The sequence below is a fragment of the Gorilla gorilla genome, chromosome 18 (assembly GCF_029281585.2).
Source record: "Gorilla gorilla gorilla isolate KB3781 chromosome 18, NHGRI_mGorGor1-v2.1_pri, whole genome shotgun sequence".
Lineage (NCBI taxonomy): Eukaryota > Metazoa > Chordata > Mammalia > Primates > Hominidae > Gorilla > Gorilla gorilla.
Genome location: NC_073242.2, coordinates 33322263 through 33337221, shown reverse-complemented (window position 1 = coordinate 33337221; position 14959 = coordinate 33322263). Strand labels below are relative to the sequence as shown.

Here is a 14959-nt window from a genome sequence, read left to right as displayed (position 1 = left end):
TCACCCTCCTCCCACCCTCCACCCTCAAGTAGGCGCCAGTGTCTATTGTTCCCTCCCTATTGTGTTCATGTGAACTCAGTGTTTAGCTTCCACTTATAAGTGAAAACATGCAGTATTTGGTTTTCTGTTCCTGAGTAAATTCACTTAGGATAATGGCCTCCAGCTCCATCCATGTTGCTGCAAAAGACATGATTTCATTTTTTATGGCTGCATACTATTCCATGGTATATATGTTCCATATTATCCAGTTCACCATTGATGGGCATTTAGATTGATTCCATGTCTTTGCTACTGTGAATAGCGCCATGATAAACATGCAAGTGCATGTGTCTTTACAATAGAATGATTTACATTCCTTTGTGTATATACTCAGTAATGGAATTGCTGGGTCAAATGGTATAAAAAATTTTATGATTCTGGGGCTGGGTGCGATGGCTCGTGCCTGTAATCCTAGCACTTTGGGAGGATGAAGCAGGCAGATCATGAGGTCAGGAGATCAAGACCATCCTGACCAACATGGTGAAACCTGTCTCTACTAAAAATACAAAAAATTAGCCAGGTGTGATGGTGCACACCTGTAGTGCCAGCTACTCGGGAGGCTGAGGCAGGAGAATCGCTTGAACCCGGGAGGTGGAGATTGCAGTGAGCCAAGATTGCACCCACTGCACTCCAGACTGGTGACAGAGTGAGGCTCCATCTCAAAAAAAAAAAATTGTATGATTCTGTAATCATTTTGGATTGTCACACGTTACTTGTAATGCAATATAATACTATATTGTACACTGAGTAAATGTGATCTTTCAAGTATATAAATATGTAAGTTACGATTACCATTCTGTAATCATTTTGTATTGACAAAATGTATATTATGCAATACAAAGTGATTACAGAATGATAATTGTAATTTATATATTTATATACTCAAAAGACCAAGTTTACCCAACATACAATACAGTGCATTATATTCTAGTGTCATATTAGACACACTACATTTTAATGTCATATGTAAGAACCTCAATAAATGCTGAATGAATTAAAGTGAACAATAAATTCCTTAGACCCCCTACACATGTGCTATTTCATATTTCCATGACTTTGCTCTTTCCATTTTTTTTTGGCAGGGATACCCCCTCACCCCCTATTGTTACCCCATTGTTACCTGACTAGTTTCTGCACATCTCTGAAGACTCAGCTAAAGCATCTCTTCCTCCAGGAAGGCTTCCATGAACACCTTGGCAAGGCTAAGTGCCCCTCCACTGCATCCTACAGGGCTCTCTACCTACTTTTGTCCTTGTGTCTGCCATATTACATTGAAATCCTCTGGTTTTGGTCCCGTTGTGCTGCGGCGCCGCGCGGCCTGCAGTCCCGGGCCCGCGCCCCGCGCCGCCCGCCCGCCCGCCATGGAGCCCGGCCCCGACGGCCCCGCCGCCTCCGGCCCCGCCGCCATCCGCGAGGGCTGGTTCTGCGAGACCTGCAGCCTGTGGCCCGGCCAGGCCCTGTCGCTGCAGGTGGAGCAGCTGCTCCACCACCGGCGCTCGCGCTACCAGGACATTCTCGTCTTCCGCAGTAAGACCTATGGCAACGTGCTGGTGTTGGACGGTGTCATCCAGTGCACGGAGAGAGACGAGTTCTCCTACCAGGAGATGATCGCCAACCTGCCTCTCTGCAGCCACCCCAACCCGCGAAAGGTGCTGATCATCGGGGGCGGAGATGGAGGTGTCCTGCGTGAGGTGGTGAAGCACCCCTCCGTGGAGTCCGTGGTCCAGTGTGAGATCGACGAGGATGTCATCCAAGTCTCCAAGAAGTTCCTGCCAGGCATGGCCATTGGCTACTCTAGCTCGAAGCTGACCCTACATGTGGGTGACGGTTTTGAGTTCATGAAACAGAATCAGGATGCCTTCGACGTGATCATCACTGACTCCTCAGACCCCATGGGCCCCGCCGAAAGTCTCTTCAAGGAGTCCTATTACCAGCTCATGAAGACAGCCCTCAAGGAAGATGGTGTCCTCTGCTGCCAGGGCGAGTGCCAGTGGCTGCACCTGGACCTCATCAAGGAGATGCGGCAGTTCTGCCAGTCCCTGTTCCCCGTGGTGGCCTACGCCTACTGCACCATCCCCACCTACCCCAGCGGCCAGATCGGCTTCATGCTGTGCAGCAAGAACCCGAGGACGAACTTCCAGGAGCCGGTGCAGCAGGTGGCGCAGATGCAGCTGAAGTACTACAACTCCGACGTGCACCGCGCCGCCTTTGTGCTGCCCGAGTTTGCCCGCAAGGCCCTGAATGATGTGAGCTGAGCCCAGGCGCCACCACTGATGCCACCCAGGACCTCGGACCTTGGAGCCTGCGGGGTGCCTCGGCCCCTCCAGCCCCGGGCCGGACCTCCTGCTGGCTCTCGCCCACCAACCAAGTGTTACAAGCCCCAGAATGCTGCCCGGCCTGCCCTGATGGGCGGACTGTCTGTGTGTCTGTCTCTCTGGCGTTCCACCTCCAAGCCTATACCAGCTGTGTACAGAGAAATGAAGGCAGAAATAAAGATGTTCTTTGAAACCAACGAGAACAAAGACACAACATACCAGAATCTCTGGGATGCATTCAAAGCAGTGTGTAGAGGGAAATTTATAGCACTAAATGCCCACAAGAGAAAGCAGGAAAGATCCAAAATTGACACCCTAACATCACAATTAAAAGAACTAGAAAAGCAAGAGCAAACACATTCAAAAGCTAGCAGAAGGCAAGAAATAACTAAAATCAGAGCAGAACTGAAGGAAATAGAGACACAAAAAACCCTTCAAAAAATCAATGAATCCAGGAGCTGGTTTTTTGAAAGGATCAACAAAATTGATAGACCGCTAGCAAGACTAATAAAGAAAAAAAGAGAGAAGAATCAAATAGACACAATAAAAAATGATAAAGGGGATATCACCACCGATCCCACAGAAATACAAACTACCATCAGAGAATACTACAAACACCTCTACGCAAATAAACTAGAAAATCTAGAAGAAATGGATACATTCCTCGACACATACACTCTCCCAAGACTAAACCAGGAAGAAGTTGAATCTCTGAATAGACCAATAACAGGAGCTGAAATTGTGGCAATAATCAATAGTTTACCAACCAAAAAGAGTCCAGGACCAGATGGATTCACAGCCGAATTCTACCAGAGGTACAAGGAGGAACTGGTACCATTCCTTCTGAAACTATTCCAATCAATAGAAAAAGAGGGAATCCTCCCTAACTCATTTTATGAGGCCAGCATCATTCTGATACCAAAGCTGGGCAGAGACACAACCAAAAAAGAGAATTTTAGACCAATATCCTTGATGAACATTGATGCAAAAATCCTCAATAAAATACTCGCAAACCGAATCCAGCAGCACATCAAAAAGCTTATCCACCATGATCAAGTGGGCTTCATCCCTGGGATGCAAGGCTGGTTCAATATATGCAAATCAATAAATGTAATCCAGCATATAAACAGAGCCAAAGACAAAAACCACATGATTATCTCAATAGATGCAGAAAAAGCCTCTGACAAAATTCAACAACCCTTCATGCTAAAAACTCTCAATAAATTAGGTATTGATGGGACGTATTTCAAAATAATAAGAGCTATCTATGACAAACCCACAGCCAATATCGTACTGAATGGGCAAAAACTGGAAGCATTCCCTTTGAAAACTGGCACAAGACAGGGATGCCCTCTCTCACCGCTCCTATTCAACATAGTGTTGGAAGTTCTGGCCAGGGCAATCAGGCAGGAGAAGGAAATAAAGGGTATTCAATTAGGAAAAGAGGAAGTCAAATTGTCCCTGTTTGCAGACGACATGATTGTTTATCTAGAAAACCCCATTGTCTCAGCCCAAAATCTCCTTAAGCTGATAAGCAACTTCAGCAAAGTCTCAGGATACAAAATCAATGTACAAAAATCACAAGCATTCTTATACACCAACAACAGACAAACCGAGAGCCAAATCATGAGTGAACTCCCATTCACAATTGCTTCAAAGAGAATAAAATACCTAGGAATCCAACTTACAAGGGATGTGAAGGACCTCTTCAAGGAGAACTACAAACCACTGCTCAAGGAAATAAAAGAGGATACAAACAAATGGAAGAACATTCCATGCTCATGGGTAGGAAGAATCAATATCGTGAAAATGGCCATACTGCCCAAGGTCATTTACAGATTCAATGCCATCCCCATCAAGCTACCAATGACTTTCTTCACAGAATTGGAAAAAACTACTTTAAAGTTCATATGGAACCAAAAAAGAGCCCGCATCGCCAAGTCAACCCTAAGCCAAAAGAACAAAGCTGGAGGCATCACACTACCTGACTTCAAACTATACTACAAGGCTACAGTAACCAAAACAGCATGGTACTGGTACCAAAACAGAGATATAGATCAATGGAACAGAACAGAGCCCTCAGAAATAACGCTGCATACCTACAACTATCTGATCTTTGACAAACCTGAGAAAAACAAGCAATGGGGAAAGGATTCCCTATTTAATAAATGGTGCTGGGAAAACTGGCTAGCCATATGTAGAAAGCTGAAATTGGATCCCTTCCTTACACCTTATACAAAAATTAATTCAAGATGGATTAAAGATTTAAACGTTAGACCTAAAACCATAAAAACCCTAGAAGAAAACCTAGGCATTACCATTCAGGACATAGGCGTGGGCAAGGACTTCATGTCCAAAACACCAAAAGCAATGGCAACAAAAGACAAAATTGACAAATGGGATCTAATTAAACTAAAGAGCTTCTGCACAGCAAAAGAAACTACCATCAGAGTGAACAGGCAACCTACAACATGGGAGAAAATTTTCGCAACCTACTCATCTGACAAAGGGCTAATATCCAGAATCTACAATGAACTCAAACAAATTTACAAGAAAAAAACAAACAACCCCATCAAAAAGTGGGCAAAGGACATGAACAGACACTTCTCAAAAGAAGACATTTATGCAGCCAAAAAACACATGAAAAAATGCTCATCATCACTGGCCATCAGAGAAATGCAAATCAAAACCACTATGAGATATCATCTCACACCAGTTAGAATGGCAATCATTAAAAAGTCAGGAAACAACAGGTGCTGGAGAGGATGTGGAGAAATAGGAACACTTTTACACTGTTGGTGGGACTGTAAACTAGTTCAACCATTGTGGAAGTCAGTGTGGCGATTCCTCAGGGATCTAGAACTAGAAATACCATTTGACCCAGCCATCCCATTACTGGGTATATACCCAAAGGACTATAAATCATGCTGCTATAAAGACACATGCACACGTATGTTTACTGCAGCATTATTCACAATAGCAAAGACTTGGAACCAACCCAAATGTCCAACAATGATAGACCGGATTAAGAAAATGTGGCACATATACACCATGGAATACTATGCAGCCATAAAAAATGATGAGTTCATGTCCTTTGTAGGGACATGGATGAAATTGGAAACCATCATTCTCAGTAAACTATCGCAAGAACAAAAAACCAAACACCACATATTCTCACTCATAGGTGGGAATTAAACAATGAGATCACATGGACACAGGAAGGGGAATATCACACTCTGGGGACTGTTGTGGGGTGGGGGGAGGGGGGAGGGATAGCATTGGGAGATATACCTAATGCTAGATGACGAGTTAGTGGGTGCAGCGCACCAGCATGGCACATGTATACATATGTAACTAACCTGCACAACGTGCACATGTACCCTAAAACTTAAAGTATAATAAAAAATAAAAATAAAAAATAAATTAAAAAAAAAACTGGAGAGAATCATTCTCAGAAAAAAAAAAAAAAGAAAGAAAGAAATCCTCTGTTTTTGTGTCTCCCCCCGCTACTCTGTAAACTCTTCAAGGGAAAAAAACTGAATATTTTTCACATTTTTAGATGGAAAATAGTAGCTCATGGTAGGGGCTCAATAATACAATTTCCTAATCTAAACAGAGGTAACACAAGCTGGAAGCATAAAGATTATCCAATGAAGTTTAAGCAAAACTTGGAGCAAGGGATCCCTGAAGAAACCAAGACCATATGATAGTAACTCCTTGCCCTGAAAACGAATCATCCTTCCTTCCCTTCCACTGGTACCCTTGCAGCATGCAGAATCATAAACCGCATGGAGTAAAATGGACCAGACACATGGCAGGTGCACAATAAATATTTGTTGAATGAATTAAGGAATGGGTTAATGCGAGCCATTTACAGGAGCATTACCATGCATAGGATGATGAAATACCCCCAGTAACAACCAAAACTCTTTTCTATCTATGAACCATGGTACTGAATGTCTTGGAGCCCTCTCGAATACACCTTCAGCTGCCAATGGGGGCTGCTGCAGTGCCCTTGGCCACCCCTACTTATGGATGCTCGGTTTGAAGAAGCTCACTTTCTGCGTGAGGGCTTTTCAGGGCTCCTGATGCCCTGGGAGCTGTTTATTTAGTGTTTCTTCATTTAGGGCAGATTGCTCTTTCGAAATTGCTTTGTGGTGGTGGCTGCCTCTCCTTCATCTGATTAGTCTTGCTTCTTGGAGACATTCAAGCCATTTTTTTTCCCTGTTGTACCATATGTTTTTCCTTTGAGTCTGTAGTATTTTGTGCTCAGATTCTGGAACTGTGATGTGGCATTTCTCTCCTGACGATTCCTAGCAGGTGGTTTATCTCGGCAGCTGGTAATGGCAGGGGATGGTGTGATGGGGAGAAATCGGGCAATGCCAATGCCTGTGTGTCTACAGATCCCTCTTTGACTTCCCCTCCCAGACTATTTCCTTCTTGTGTTTTTTGTCCTTGCAGTTAATCTCCTCCATGTGTCAGTGTTGGCTGTTTCTTTGGCATCTATTCAAAAAATTCTGTAAGTTTCTGCCCATGACAGAGACAAAGGGGCTCTCTGTGGAGTAGAGTCTCTATTTAAAAATGACGTAATGATGATAGGCTGGGCACGGTGGCTCATGCCTGTAATCCCAGCACTCTGGGAGGCCGAGGCAGGTGGATCACTTGAGATCAGGAGGTCGAGACCAGCCTGACCAATATGGTGAAACCTCATCTCTACTAAAAATACAAAAATTAGCCGGGCCTAGTGACACGCATCTGTAGTCCCAGCTACTCAAGAGGCTGAGACAGGAGAATTGCTTGAACCCTGCCGGCAGAGGTTGCAGTGAGCCGAGATTGAGCCACTGCACTCCAGCCTGGGTGACAGAGAAAGACACCATCTCAAAAATTAAAATAAAATAAAGATGACTATAGAAACATTTATTGGGTCTTACCGTGTGCCAGCAATTATGCTAAGCATGTTCCATACATTAGCTTATTTATCCCCCCTCAAGAATCATTTCAGGTTTTCTCCCCCTTCCTATCCAAATGCCTTTGGGTGGGCATAATCCTTCCTAGAGGAAGCAATGGCAGGAAAAGCAGTCAAGGCACCAAGTCACTGTAAGAGATAACATATATTAGCCATGTCTTTTTTTAGTTTTTTATTTTTTTCTGCATTTTGAGCTTGGACATCTCGGTCTTGCTGGCCTGGAGGGACTTCCCCTCCCAGAGCTAGTCAATTCCTGGAGTTAGCAAACAGCTCTTCAGTGAGTGCACCTTTCGCATGCAAACCACCCAATCCAGAGCACACACCCCCAACCTCCTTCTTTTTTTTTTTTGAGGTGGAGGAGTCTCACTGTGTCGCCCAGGCTGGAGTGCAGTGGGGCAATCTCGGCTCACTGCAAGCGCCGCCTCCTGGGTTCACACCATTCTCCTGCCTCAGCCTCCTGAGTAGCTGGGACTACAGACACTCGCCACCACACCCAGCTAATTTTTTGTATTTTTAGTAGAGACAGGGTTTCACCGTGTTAGCCATGATGGTCTGATCTCCTGACCTCGTGATCCACCCACCTCGGCCTCCCAAAGTGCTGGGATTACAGGCATCCTCCTTCTTTATCTCCTGGCCCCAACCACCCCAGAGCCAGATACCAGACAGTTAGAGACATCCCCTCCACCTCAGAGCCCACTGAAATTTCCAACTAGCCAATTCTAAACCTGCTCACAATGCCTCGCCCATTCTTTCCCATGGAAACTACAATCAAAGCTTCTGCACACGTTTTCCCCCGTTCCCTCTGCCTCTTGACCAACCCTGGTTCTTCTCTATGTGCCTCCAGTAGCATGGCATGACCCCTTCTCTTGGGATCTGTGAGTACAACAAGCTATCTTTTCAAGGGCAGTCATCTGATCTGCTGGCCTTACCATACCTAAGTAATAATAACATCTCTATTTTATTTATTTCTTTATTTTTGAGACGGAGTCTCTCTCTGTTGCCCAGGCTGGAGTGCAGTGGCGCGATCTTGGCTCACTGCACCCTCCACCTCCAGGGTTGAAGCAATTTCCCTTCGTCAGCCTCCCAAGTAGCTGGGATTACAGGTGTGCACCACCACGACTGGCTAATTTTTGTATTTTTAGTACAGACGGGGTTTTGACATGTTGGCCAGGCTGGTCTCGAACTCCCGACCTCAAGTGATCCTCCTGCCTTGGCCTCCCCAAACTGCTGGGATTATAGGCGTGAGCCACTGCACCTGGCCAAAATCTGTATTTTAAAATAGAGTCTAAGCCCTTTCCCAAGAGCTACCAATCAAAGAGATCTTGAGTCTCCTGGTCACAGAGTTTCCTGCCATTCAAGAGTAAAACCAGCTGAGACAAGGTAGGTTCATAAAACATTTAGCTCACTGACACTGACAATGACCTTGGGGAATTCCCTTCTCCTTACAACCCAAGTGCATCCTCTGGAGATCTTTGTCTCCTCTGAGCAAGAGTCCTTTGAGGAGGTGATATCTGAGTAAAGATGTAAAATGAAATGAGGGAGTCAGCTATGTGTACATCTGAGGAAAAAGCATTCCACGCTAAGAGGATAGCAGCTGCAAAGGCCCTGCAATTAGAACAGGCATAAATTGGTCTCCTTGTATAAGAAGCCACCTAGTTTAATGCTTTCAAGGTTTGCTAGGCCAAGTGAAAGAAGCCAGCGCAAAAAGTCACATTGTATGATTCTGTTTATATGAAGCATCCAGGATAGATACATCCATAGAGACAAAAAGTACACTGGTGGCTCCCAGGGAATAGGAGAGAGGGAAGTGGGGGTTCCTTAACGGGCTTGTGGCTTCCTTTTGGGGTGACGAAAACATCTTGGAACTAGATAGAGGTGGTGGCTGCACAATCTTGTGAATATACTGAATGCCACTGAATCGTTTACTTTAAAGTGGTTAAGAGTTAATTTTTTGTAATACAAATTTGACTCAATTTTTTTAAAAAGGCGCCACGTCTGTAGTTTCTCGTGTCTTTTTTTTTCTTTTTTTTTTTTTTCTTTTTTGAGATGGAGTCTCACTCTTTCATCCAGGCTGGAGTGCAGTGGCACAATCTCTGCTCACTGCAACCCCCACCACCCAGGTTCAAGCGATTCTCCTGCCTCAGCCTCCCAAGTAGCTGGGATTACAGACACGCGCCACCATGCCCAGCTAATTTTTTATATTTTTGGTAGAAACAGGGTTTCACCATGTTGGCCAGGATGGTCTCAAATGCCTGACCTCAAGTGATCCGCCCACCTCAGCCTCCCAAAGTGTTGGAATTACAGGCGTGAGCCATCGCACCCAGCCTATCCTTCTCTTTTAATTAGATTCTCCATCCCTTTGGGGATTCTGTCTTTTCCTCCCTCCCCTTGTTACTATTTTTTTTAATTTGCTTTCTCATTCCATTACCTCTCTTGGATCCACATTCACGTGTGAATAACTTTCTTAAGTACTAATTCACCCAAAAGACAAAGCCAAAAGACTTAGTTGCCAGGCCTTCCTCAAAGAAGAACCAGTATTCAAAGAGAAACACAGGTTCCAACAGAGACAGTGTGGGGGCCAGGGAACAGATATCTTGAAAAATGCAGCAGCCCTAACTAAAAATACAACACACGCATTATTTCATCCATTTCCTGCCTCCTTTTCTCCCTTCTGCCCCCTGAGGAAAAAGATCATTATTAAGAGACTTAGACCACTTCATGCCCAGTTTTCTGTTTCTTCCAAGACTTGTCTAATCCCAGCTTCTTATGTGGACCTGAAACTGCCTTTGAAAAATTAGGACAGAGACAGTGAAAGAGATCTAACCTAATTGACTCCAACTGCCTTCTAACCACCAAGCTGTCGTTGTTCATTCCTGGGTGTAGGCTGAACTAACTTTGGGAGGAACTTAGTTTATAATTAATAAATAGTTTAAAACAAAGACATTAATAGCCTTTTCCCAAAACAAACCTCCTTCTTGACTGAGGACTAGACTGCATTTGTCGGACTTATAAATTAGCCACAAGATTAGAAATTATGGCTTAGGAGTCATGCAGCTGGAGGCTACAAGATTCTGACCCTCCCTAAAGTGCTCCTAAGATCAGTGCTTGAGATATTTTGCAGACCCTGTAGTTGAAGAATCAGCTGGCATCACTAAACTGGCTCATCTGATCTTGTGGCCCCCACCCAGGAACTGACTCAGCACAAGAGGACTGCTTCAACATCCCATGATTTCATCTCCTACCTAACCAATCAGCACTCTTGGCTCACTGGCTTCCCCCAGTCCACTAAGTTGTCCTTAAAAACCCTGATCCCCGAATGCTCAGGAAGACTGATTTGAGTAATCATAAAACTCCAGTCTCCTGCACAGCCAGCTTTGTGTGAATTACTCTTTCTTTATTGTAATTCCCCTATCTTGAGAAATTGTCTCAAGATAGTGGGCAAGGTGAACCCATTGAGCAGTTACAGAGCTTTGATTGGAACCCTCTCCTTCCAGCTTCCTACTCTTCTCCACTTAGCTCCTTCGTGCTCAGGCCATGCTTGGGTTAGAAGAAGTTCTAACAGAGCATTTACCATGTTAAATGCCTGCTTTCAAACATCAGATGACTGCCCACCACTAATAAAATTAAGTTCAAATTCAAACAGGAGATGCAATTGCAAGATAACACCAACCCATCTTTCTGGCTCTAGCCCCATTTCTAATGGACTAAGCACTGTCTTCCACATTCTTTCAAGTTTTTATTTTATGGCTTGTCTCACCATTGCCAGTAATACCTGTCTTCTCTTCCCTTTCCTGACTATCAAAATCCATCTCATCCTTCCTGGCCCACTCTTGTCACCAATTTGGGGACATCGTTGCTGAATCTCATGTCCAGAGTTAACCTCCCGCTTTTATTTTCAGTAGCATTAGTCAGACTGAGGAGTTCACGGTAAGGGGTAAGAACATCTCAGGCAGACTGGGAATGACTTGAAGTTGGTGACCTTACCTTGGTTAGCTCTGTGTCCCCAGCTAACACAATGATCGGCCCCTGTGCACCAAGACATTGATTTGTTGAAATAAATTAGATTGAAAGTTCTCAAGGACACTAACAGGATTTTTAGCAATGTGTCCTGGACTTCCTAAGCCTCATCACTTCCATAAAAATGAGATCTGCAGCAGAGACCTTGGGAACTCATTAAGCATTAGGACATTCCTATGCTCAGACACAGGTATCCATGCCCTTCATTAAGACTCCCACAGAATGGCACCATTAGCCCATGTTCTCCTCTCTTAACTCATTAATATTTGACTTCCCTTACTTTCAGATGTCTTGAATATTTTAATTACGGAATCTTATTACATGCTCAGGGATTTTAAAAGAAACAGACACAATTTTCATAAAAGTTTTATGAATCTGACTCAATGTGTGAATATATTTCAATCTAACAAGTATTAGCAGTAATTAAAATTTATGACACATTTACTTGGTGCCAAGCATTATCTCATTTAATCCTGACTACTGTCTTAACGAGGTTCAGAGAAGTTAAGTATTTGCCCAAGGTAGCATGAAGTCTGACTCAACCAACACACTTTGCCAATTTCCAAAGTTGACAGTCGTCTTAATTTTTTACTCATACCTAATACTTATGGAATGCTTACTACATACAAGGCAATATGCTTGTTTTCAGAAATGCCAGAAAATCAATGCTACGCTCTTTCTCCAAAGGAGCCTGCAATCAATGACTGATGGGTGTAATGGATACATACCCGGCTCCCACATCCCTGGGGTGGAATAACTCAAAGACTGTGTTATACACTGATTACCAAAGTTGCCAAATGGAATTAAGCTCCAGTGAGGCACCTGGACTACATACCCTTTAAGCTAACTTTCCTTCCCCAAATTACACCTTCACTCTCCACTGGTGTTCAACGGGCTCAACACCCAAATAAAGCGCTTGTTTTGAATACAATTCTTGTCTCAAAATTTGTCCCTGGGGAAACCGAAACCAAAATAATACTTTCCATCCATGTCAGCAAACTTTTTCTATAGAGGACCAGTTAGTAAATATTTTTGGCTTTGTGGTCCAAAGCATCTCTCTTGCAACCACTCCACTCCACCATTGCAGCACAAAAGCAGCAATAGACAATATGTAAAGGAATGAGTGTGGCTGTGTTCCTATAAAAGTTTATTTCTGGATGCTGAAATTTGAATTTCATATAATTTTCACATGTCGTGAAATATCGTTTTTCTTTTGATTTTTCTCAACCATTTAAAAATATGAAAGCCATTTTTAGCATTGGGCAATAATTTGCCGACAGCTGCTTTACAATATTTTCTTGTAATCTTCCCATTAACCAAGAAACAACATGGTTTCCATTTTCCAGGTGAGGGAAACTGAAGTTGAGAAAGACAAAGTGGCTTTAAGATAACACACACCCGAGTCTCAACCAATAACGCTGGTCGACAAGGGACCCCTGGGAGTGGTCTCCAGAACGCCCTTCTCAATATCTCATCACTTTGGAGAAGAAAAGGCTGACTTTAGTTCCCAAGTTGGTACCTTCCTCTCTGCACATCTCAGCTCAGCCTGCTGACAGAGCAGCACGGTGACTCAACGCTCGGTAGTGGCAGCAGCTACACACAGATGCCAGCCGAAAACGGCTCACTGGTGTACACCTTGGTAACAGCTGCTCCTCCATTTTTTGCTGAGAAACCACAGAGCATCACAGCAGGACAGGAGAGCTTGAGAAGATCCCAGGGATGGCTGAGCAGCACCTTGTAGCCAGGATAGCTGGAGCAAGCCTCAATTCACCTACCATCTGTTGGCAGGAGACCAGCCGCATTTTTCTACGGTGTTTTTGTATATATTTAGATACACCTGTAAGTGTGATTAAGAAGACAGCACATTGCACACCCAGGAATAAACAGAATGTGGTTTGGGCAAACTCAAAGCTTGAAACATGTGAGCCAAGTCCCATGCTTAGTCAATATAGCACAACTGAAGTTCTGCCTCCTGTCATCCAGTCTGTATAACAACCCAGTGGAGTGATGCCAGCTACAATTTACATACTTTTTACCGTGTGCCAGGTACTGGTCTAAGACTTACAACAGCTTATTTAATTCTCACAGCAATGCTACGTGGTAGGTCCTATTGGAAACACCATTTGATAGACGAGGAATAAGAGTGGCCAAGTAATTTGCCCAAGGTCACACAGCCAGTGAGTGGTAGAGCTGGAATCTGACCCAAGTAGAGTGACTCTGGAGTCTATGGCTCTAAACATTCTCAGGCCGACTGGGAATGACTTGAAGGTGATGACCTTGCGTTGGTTAGCTCTGTGTTCCAAGCTAACACAATGATAGGCCCCTGTGCACCAAGACATTGGTAAACATTTTCAGTAAAGGGCAGAGAGTAAATATTTTAGGCTTTGCAGGCTACAAATGGGTCTAAAACACTTAGTTTAAAACACAAAAACAGGCCGGGCGTGGTGGCTCACACCTGTAATCCCAGCACTTTGGGAGGCTGAGGCAGGCAGATCACGAGGTCAGGAGATCGAGACCATCCTGGCTAACACGGTGAAACTCCGTCTCTACTAAAAATACAAAATATCAGCTGGGCGTGGTGGCACTCACCTGTAGTCTCACTTACTCGGGAAGCTAAGGCAGGAGAATCACTTGAACCCAGGAGGCGGAGGTTGCATTGAGCTGAGATGGCGCCACTGCATTCCAGCCTGAGTGACAGAGCGAGACTCTGTCTCAAAAAAAAAAACAACCTACACACAAAAACAGTGTATAGTTGTACAAAAATATTTTCTTTGTATCCTTATGCTGTAAGCTTTTTTTTAAATAAAAGTTCTTTTTTCTTTTACTTTTTAAACCTTTTTGTTAAAAACTAAGACCCAAACACAAATCTGGGCCTAGGCCTACACACTGTCAGGATCATCAATATCACTGTCTTCCACATTCATATCTTGTCCCACTGGAAGGTCTTCAGTGGCAATAACACACACAAAGCTGTCATCTCCAATGACACCAATGCCTTCTGGATACCTCTTAAAGGACCTGCCTTAGAAGTACCCCCCTAAAATAACAATTAAAAGTACAGTATAGTAAATACCAGGTGGTAGGAATTTTCCAGCTCCAGAATCATAATCTTATGGGACCCCCATCACATATGCAGTCCATTGTTGACCGAAATGTCGTTATACGGTGCATGATTGTATTTGTAAAATGCTTTGAACAATACCTATCATAGAGAAAGGAGCTTTCTCTCTGTAGGGGAACAAATACACACCAGGAAATATGTATAAGAACTCACTAAAGGCTATAAGTATATATAAAGCATGTCAATACAACTAAAGAAGGAAAACACCGAAAAACCGACTAGCATCAGAAAATAATGGTGGAATCATTCACAGCAAGGCCAGAGGACAGGAAGTTAGAGCATTAATCAGGAATAAAAATGATCAGCTTCCTTAAAAGTTAATATTCTGGCCGGGCGCGGTGGCTCACACCTGTAATCCCAGCACTTTGGGAGGCCGAGGCAGGCGTATCACAAGGTCAGGAGACTGAGACCATCCTGGCTAACACAGTGAAACCCCGTCTCTACTAAAAAATACAAAAAATTAGCCAGGCGTGGTGCTGGGCTCCTGTAGTCCCAGCTACT

At 44.0% G+C, this 14959-nt stretch overlaps 1 protein-coding gene across 1 annotated transcript; it reads left to right on the top strand.

Annotated features, from left to right (window-relative positions):
- The first annotated feature begins 1333 nt into the window (after positions 1 to 1333).
- Positions 1334 to 2506, top strand: LOC101146844 (spermidine synthase-like). The gene has a single exon (XM_055365852.2). It carries the CDS (start codon positions 1401 to 1403, stop codon positions 2292 to 2294), a length of 894 nt encoding a protein of 297 aa, XP_055221827.1. The 5' UTR covers positions 1334 to 1400; the 3' UTR covers positions 2295 to 2506.
- Positions 2507 to 14959: the final 12453 nt, after the last annotated feature.